General features: G+C 39.0%; 1 protein-coding gene across 1 annotated transcript; it reads left to right on the top strand.

Moving 5' to 3' along the window:
- Positions 1–2,720: 2,720 nt before the first annotated feature.
- Positions 2,721–3,531, top strand: LOC101312945. The gene is made up of 2 exons (XM_004303309.1): positions 2,721–2,846; positions 3,046–3,531. Exons 1-2 carry the CDS (start codon positions 2,741–2,743, stop codon positions 3,294–3,296), a joined length of 357 nt encoding a protein of 118 aa, XP_004303357.1. The 5' UTR covers positions 2,721–2,740; the 3' UTR covers positions 3,297–3,531.
- Positions 3,532–8,681: the final 5,150 nt, after the last annotated feature.

Consider the following 8,681-nt stretch of genomic DNA (forward strand, 5'->3'; position numbering starts at 1 on the left):
GTATATATATATATACAGGCCTTCTTGGTTGCGGACGTCCGCACCAAAGTTTTTGGTGCGGATTTTCATTTTTGCACCACTTCCCGATCGAATTTCCTCAAACTTCCTTTTAGACATATCTAGATCATCTTGTGTAGACCATCTCTGCAAAATTTCAGCCAATTTGGTGATTATTAAGGCCCTCAAAATCAAAAAACAAATGGAGATGATGAACCGGACAGAATTCAGTCCGTCCATTTGTTTTTCGATTTTGAGGGCCTTAACGATCACCAAATTGGCTGAAATTTTGCAGAGATGATCTACACAATATTATCTAGATACTAGACGGTGGAGATGAGGAAATTCGATCGAAAAGTGATATAAAAATGGAAAACCGCACCAAAACTTTGGTGCGGACGTCCGCACCTGATCAGCTTTGCATATGTATGTGTATATATATATACAGGCTGGATCAGGAGCGAACGTCTGCATCGGCCATAAATTGCGGACGTCCGTCCGTTCTCCACCCTCCGGCACCGGCGACGGTGCGCCTCCACCCCAGAAGACTCTAGCAGCGTCCCTGACCACTTTCCGTCCCCGGCGAGTCCGTTCTTTTCCAATTACCGGTGAGATCACCCAAAACTTCAAACAAAGTCGATCTTGCTGGAAAACTAGAAAAAAACGGACTCGTCGAGGAGGGAAAATGGTCGGGGACGCTGCTGGAGTCTTCTGGGGTGGAGGCGCGCCTTCGCCGGCGTCGGAGGGTGGAGAACGGACGGACGTCTGCTCTTTAAGCCGAGTGCGGACGTCCGCTTCTGATCCTCTATATATATTTCACATTTTAAATTTAAGAACCAGTAATGAAAAAAATGGCTTTAAAAATACTTTATCATAGAATAAAATAAAATAATCTAGAGCCATATATTGGATTTGAAAGGATAAGATTGTATTTTTACTTTAAAATGACATAGCATGATTTTTTTATTTGATGATGTGGATAGGTGACTTGACATGCCACCTAGGATTAAGGCCATAAATCTTAGGGAAAATGCCCAAATACACAAAAACAGCAAAACAAATGCTTAAACCAATAAAAAAAGTTTTCCATAGCCCATATCAATTATTCTTAACAAAAAGACATTTACACCCCTAATCTAAATAACCTCACTCTATCTCTCCCTCTCATTCAGCCCCGATCTAACCCCCTACCCCCTCCCTCCTCTCTCTCTCTCTCTCTCTCTCTCTCTCTCTCTCATCTCACCAGATCTAAGAAGCGTCGATGAGGGGACGATGACCGCCGACGAGGAGGATGACGACCGCGTCAAGCATCCAAAGATCTCTGCCGAACAGGCGCCACTGACGACGTCGATCACTTTCACTGCCTCCTACTTCTCCGAGCCCGCCGATCCTCTAGTACGTCGATCACCTTCACCGCCTCCTGCTTCTCCGAGCCCGTTGATCGATCACCTTCACCACATCCGCCCTTGTCCCCGAGCTCGCCGATCCTCTAGTACTTCGTCGTCAGAGCTTGCCGATCTCCACCTCAAGATCTTTGTCCTCTGGTTCAACTCTATCTCCTTCGCCGTCTCGTCGTTCAAATTTCTTGTGGCTTCGGAATTTGTTCGTTGGTGTGAGGGTGAGGACCTCTGTTGTTCATTGGTGTGAGGGTGAAGACCTCTTTCTTATTTGTCTTCTATTGTCTTCGTATTTTTTGTGTTTTAACTAATTACTAGGGGTCAATAATTGATTACTGACCCTCAGTAATCAATTACTGACCGATTACTGGGGGTCAGTAACTAATTACTAGGGGTCAGTAATTGATTACTGAGGGTCAGTAACTCGATTATTAGGGGCCAATAACTAATTACTAGGGGCTAGTAATTGATTACTAGGGTTAGTAACTCGATTATTAGGGGCCAGTAACTAATTAGTAGGGGTCAGAAATTGATTATGGGGGTTAGTAATTGATTAGTAGAGGTCAGTAACTGATTACTAGGGGTCAGTAACTGAGTGATCGGAGAAAATCCGGCGACTAAAGTATGACGGCCGAGTTACTGGGGAGTGACCAATGACCGGAGAAAATCCGGCGAGATTCCGGTGACGGCCGGAGAAAATCCGGTGACCGGAGTCCGGTGAGGTTCCGGCCAAGTATTCTCTCTTCCACTTTCTCTCTCTCTATGTATGTTTAAAGGGTGAGGGTAAAATAGTCTTAAAATAATATAGTTTATTAAGACTTTAATAAAGATTTGTGCATTTGGGCATAAAAAAGGCTATCTTATATTAGAATAGGCTCATAAAAAATATTATCATTGGAATGGGAAATGAGAGGTTTCAATTAGTATTAAATTGGCATTTTCCCTAAATCTTAGGCCTTAGCCCTCTAGCACTGCCCTTTCCACATATATACATCGTTTGAAATCTTATCTCTATATGCATTTGTATCGAGATCATCCTAGCTAGTTATATTGCGGTCCTCCCTGGAAATCTTCTCTACGTGGACTCCAATTCTTACTTAATTGATTGGATTTTACTAAACTAAGATCTCTATCCTTCTAATTAACTATCCACCTTATCATCAAAACCAATTGATTAAAAGCATTATTGATAAACAAGTAACACTTACGTCCATACTTTCCACTCATTCTTGGATATTCCCACTCTCTTACAGCTTGTGTCTATAAATAGAGAGCACCAAGCTACATTAAGTTCACTACAAAATCAATATACATATTTACTCTAAGCAATCAACTGAGAATTCGAAATGGCATACTCAAAGACTATTCTGCTTGTTGTCTTTGCCGTTCTCCTCATCACTGCTGAGGTCTCAGCTCATCGTGATCTATCTGAGACAACAGCTGCAACTACTGGTAAAATTAAGTTCGATCTTGGAGCACTTTCTTATAATGACATACATGTTAATTCCTCTAATAATGAAATTGTGAGTTAACTGATCGAGGCATGCATGCTTATATAGAGCGAGTTAGTCTAAATTTTACCATATATACAATTTAGTCCATCATCTTTTATTTTCCTTTTTGACCTTTAAAATATGTTCTTCGAATGAAGATGGCAGATCGGGATACAACAGAGGAGAGGGAGGAGGCAAGGGAGGAATATTTTCGGATGAAGATGGAAGAGGGGGATACAACAAGGGAAATGGAGGAAACGGAGGAGGCAAGGGAGGAAACGGAGGAGGCAAGGGAGGAAATGGAGGAGGCAAGGGAGGAAACGGAGGAAGCAAGGGAGGAAATGGAGGAGGCAAGGGAGGAAACGGAGGAAACGGAGGGGGAGAGCATGGACCCGAAACCCAGAACTAGATGATGATCCTGATGTTGCTGCAAGAGTATAAGCATGGAAGCATGCACTAGCTTGTTTGCTGATCAATAAATTTGTATTGGTTGAGTAGGATCTTGAAAGTTCTCTATCAACTTATTGTTATGTTGTGAGTACTATCTATAACTAATCTAGTTGATTTGCTAAGTTAATTTATAGAGTCTGTTATAGTTTTGATTTGCTATATGTACGCCAATATATATATTTCAAACCCCAATAACAACTGTATAAGGAAAGCAACAAATAAAAGATCGAGAAGGTCGGAAAATTCTAGGGTGAGTTGATGCATACCATGCATCAATTTTTTTAAATATTCTTGACCGTTGGATATGATAAAACTTTAAATATATCTAACGGTTTAAATTATTCAATATTGGTAACTTGTTAATTACCAGGTAGCATGTAATTCTATAACTTATATATAAAAAATATAATAAAACAAAAATAAAATTTAGAAAACCCTAACTTATTAGAACAGATCGATGAACAAGAAGTCTGTTTCGTTCTTTTCGTTGTTCTACCGATCTGCACCGAATACTAAGATAAAACCTAATTAAAGCGAAGGAAGAGAAGAGGAGAGGAAGGAGAAAGAGGAGCGAATAGGTAAGTTCCTCTTCTTTCCCGACCAAGATTTTACAATCTCCACGACCAAAGACCAAGAACAAGACCAACGTACTGCGGAGATTGAAAGCCTCGTTGCGAAGAACATTGACGATGGCTATTTCTTGCCTAAGCTTCCACGAGATGAGCCGGATTTCTGGGAAGGTGAACAGTGGGACGGTCTTGGGTTCTTCGTGGAGTACTTGTGGGCTTTTGGTTTTGGCTTTGCGGTATGTGAAAGTTTCTTCAGTTTGGTTTGGTTTTGATCCTCATATGGTTTCACTGTATGAGCTTGTGGATGTTTTTTTAACTGTCATTACTTGCTTGATTGGTTCATGGTTGTTGTGTGGGTCATTAGAACAGGGGATATCAAATTCCTACGTGTTTTGATTAGTTAATGAATCCCAAAATGTCAAATCTTGCATGAGAGATTGAGAGTTATGAGAAATGAGCTACATAGTGAATTGTAATTGGTTCAGTTTCCTTGTTGGTCAGGTCATAGATAAGCTTTAGCTTTGAAAATTTGGTTAATGCTTGAGAAGAAATGGCTAAGTGTAGGGGTGAAGTGTATCTAACATACGAGGCTAATGTTTGCTCCCTTCATCTGCAGCAATTGCAGCTGTTGCTACATTCAATGAAGGGGCAACTGATTTCAAGGAGACTCCTACTAACAAAGATGCGATCTAGTCCCTCGAGTTGCTAGAAGAACCAGAGGGATCAAGCCCTGATGCCTAATCATCACCCTCAGAGGCGCATACGTACAACTCGGATAATAAGAAAACATAGATGAAACTAATCATCACCCTCAGAGGCGCTGAATCAGATGCTTTGCTTTCTTCACATTGTAAAACATGGCAATGCCTTCTTATCCTCTGCAATAAAAACCTGCATTTCTTTTCTAATACGAATGGCATTCTTCCTCCAGTGATCATTATCCAAATCCGATAAAGGAATTTCCTTTAATTTCAAGGCTTGAGTACTATTCTCTGATTCCACCAGAGCTTTAAACTCTCAGTTACCAACATTGTTTTGTTTACCCCAAATATTGTTGCGTTCTTTGTCAAAAAAGAAAAAAAGAATATTACTGCATTCAATCTCCAAAGAAAAAAAAAAAATACAAAGTCTTCAAAATTTCATGTTACAAGTTTAGAGAACATGTATACCAATAAAACAATAAATGTATTGTAATACAAGTAAAATGTTATTAATATGAGTGAATTGTCTTTGAGACCATTATGATGTAATGATGATGTTTATATTGCAAGTCATGTCCTTTAAGAAGTTTTAGGTTATGTGAAGATGTTTTTACATCTTTTATCGACAATTGAGATGAAAGTAGTAATTAATGTTGATTTCATAGTAGTTCTTTGTATGAGAACCCTTTGATTGATAAGTCGATGAATTGTTGAAAAAGTAGTAATCAAGCTTGTATTTGTAGTAATTTTTTCAATTACTAGTTCGAGAACTAATTTACCAATTTGACAATAAATTGTCATTTATCTAGTAATTAATATCTTACTTTAAGTAAATTTTATTGTGATTGAGATAATTATTTATAATACAACGTGTTTTGCTATAAATTACAACAACTAAGGTATAATTGGTAAATATAGTTGTATTTTTGATATTACTTGGAATACGATCCTTTTTACGAAAATAACAATAATTTTATCTCTAGTGACAACGAATATTGTAAATATTAATAATCAGACATACATTATCTGAAGTCATTAATCTTGTAAAATAGTTCTTTTTTATGTAATTAAGGTCATTTTTTAAGTAAATTACATCATTCATGATATTTTTACTACAAATACCACATTTAACGTATTTAGTGGTAATTACAGTGGTAAACTAAGTAATTACAATATTTACGACTCTCATTACAAGTTTTTGAACAATTCACGTATAACAAAGTTAAAAGGTTCTTAAAATTGTAATTTTTTTTTACATATATCACAATATTACTGGATGACATGTTTACATGTACAACATGTACTTCATTTTGATATATTATTTTAAAATAGTTGATGCATGGTATGCATCAACTCATCCTAACCTTACCCAAGAAGGTTTACCTGACAAATGATCTTCTCTATATACAAACAATACATGCATTATATTACAGTTCCATAACCAGGACAAACGGCAGATATCAACATATTAGACTCCTAGCTAGAGGCAAACAAAAAATTAACCAAAAGGAAAAAAAAAAACAAAAAAAACAAACTTTCTTTGTGAACTATTTGTCGACGAAACCAGGCACTCAGGCAGCTCATTTCTTTGTGAACTTCTTATACTTGAGCAAGAAAACGCATATGGCCACGCTAGCTGCAACAAGCATGCAATATTCTTCAAAGTTAAAAGTGATGGAAACGTGGATAAAACCACTTATTATTATGCACAAGATCGATCAGCTGGGAGATTATAAACACTATATATAGCTAAGAGTCAATAAAATATAGGGAAAATGCCCAAATACTCAAAAACAGGGTTTCTAAACCCCAATCCAATTAAAATCTTTTCCTATACCCAATTTCAATGATTCTTAATAAAATGTCGGGTTTACCCTCCTCCTTTTTCTGTCAGATCTAAACTACCTAACTCTCTCTCTCTCTCTGATCTGAAACTTTTTCCTCTCTCTCTTTCACCAATGCCACCCTCCTTCGCCGATGCCATCCCACCCGCCGCTTCATCTCCGGCTCCGACGAGGTCCGGGAGCTACCGGAAAATGACTGCAAGATCTGAACGATCGCATCCACCAAGACCCGAGGGGCCGGGCTCGTCATTCTCATCGACGACATCCACATCGGTCAAGTCCAGTGAGCTCGTCGTTGTCGCCGCTGTCAGTCAACATCTGCACCGTTTCACGTCGGCGCTGCCTCGAGGATCCACGACCGAGATGTTACCATTGAGATCGGACGACTCCGGAGAAGCGTTGCGCTACTACGAGCCCGAAGAGCAGCGTTCTGGTCGTTCTCCGACGTCGTCTGCACACCGTCGCTTGGAAACGTTGATGCGAGCCGAGCTCGACGAGGCCAACGAAGATGGAGTCGGGAGGGAAGGTGGAGGCGGCGCCAAGGAGAGGAGGCTTGGTGTTGGTGGATTTGGAGTGGAGGAGCTCGGTGAGCCACTTGGAGGCGACGTCGTCGTGGTCGGTGAGGACGGTCAGGATGCGCTTGGAGTCCACGTGGATGGTGAAGAGGTTGGGGACGTTGGCAGGGTAGGCGCGGATGACCTCCGGCTGATCAATCTCCTCGATTGAAATCCCTCAAAACTTGGGCAGGTGCATGGTTTGACTAGTTTTTCTCTCTATTTTTATGAGATGAGAATTTGAGAAAAGAGGAAGGGTGAATAGGAAAAGGGATGGTGGAATATTGAATGTTGACGATGTTTATTAGTCCAGTTGTTTTGTTTTCTGAGTCCTTTCGAACTTAAAAAGGTATGTTTAAAATGATTATTGACTGACAGTAACTGATTATTGGGGGTCAGTAACTGATTATGTTCTGATTTTTTTTTTTCTAGTATTATTAAGCTGAAATAAGTTGATTATTAGGGGTCAGTAATTGATTATTAGAGGTTAGTAACACGATTATTAGGGGTCAGTAACTGGTTATTGGGGGTCAGTAACTGGTTACTGGGTGTCAGTAACTGTTCAGTAACTGGTTACTGGGTGTCAGTAACTGGTCAGTTAGTGGTTACTGAGTGTCAGTAACTAGTTACTGAAGGTTAGTAACTGATTATTATGAGTCATTAACTGGTTAGTAACTGGTTATTGGGGGTCAGTAATTAGTTACAGGGGAAATTCCGGAGTCCGGCGGTCGGGGAAATTCCGGTGACCGGAATCCGGCGGCCGGTGACCGGAGTCCAGTGAGATTCCGGCGAAGTATTCTCTCTTTTATTTTCTCTCTCTATGCATATGTAAAAGGTGAGGGCAAAATAGTCTTAAAATAATATGGTTTGTTAAGACTTTAGTAAAGATTTGTGCATTTGAGCATAAAAAAATGCACCTTATATTGAAATGGGCTAATGAAAAAGATTTTTATTGGAATGGGAAATAAGGGGTTTAAATTAGTACTAAATGGGCATTTTCCCTAAAATATATATCCAAGCTTTTGCGATATATTTATCCTACGATTAAAGAAGGACGTCGACGTCCCCTGGATATTTTGGCTCTGTGTGTATCCACTACCTAAATGTAGTCTTCATTATTTCATCGATTTACAAATCTGTTTGGTAAAATGGGGAAGCCATATATGATGATCGATTCAAACTCTTTTGTCTCCTCATCGAGTCATAATAAGGCTCTTACACTTACATGCAGGCATGTTTTGGCTTCTACCCTTTATTCCCAAAATGAATCCAATATGACTACCTTACATGCGAACAGTTCAAAAACCAAGTGACCAACCAACAACTTCTTTGACTCATGGACTTAGGGTTTCTTAGAGCATCTCCAACAGTTTCTTCAAAATTTCTCTAAAATGGGAAAGCAAAAGTTAAAATTTTCAAAAAAATTATGCTCAAAATCCAACAGTTTCCCCATTTTGGATATTTCAACATTCAATACAACAATAAAGTATACTATATCATTATTAATTATAACAAAAAATATTATATATTTCACGTAACAATAAAATACCCAATAAAATATTATATTGTTGTCTTGAATTCGTTGGAGCACGTGAAGAATTTAATTTTGGGGAAGAAAGGTTTTGCTACAAATTTGGGGAATGAAGGCTTCTTTTTCTTCTCCATCGAAAGAGAAG

The sequence above is a fragment of the Fragaria vesca genome, linkage group LG6, assembly GCF_000184155.1.
Source record: "Fragaria vesca subsp. vesca linkage group LG6, FraVesHawaii_1.0, whole genome shotgun sequence".
NCBI lineage: Eukaryota > Viridiplantae > Streptophyta > Magnoliopsida > Rosales > Rosaceae > Fragaria > Fragaria vesca.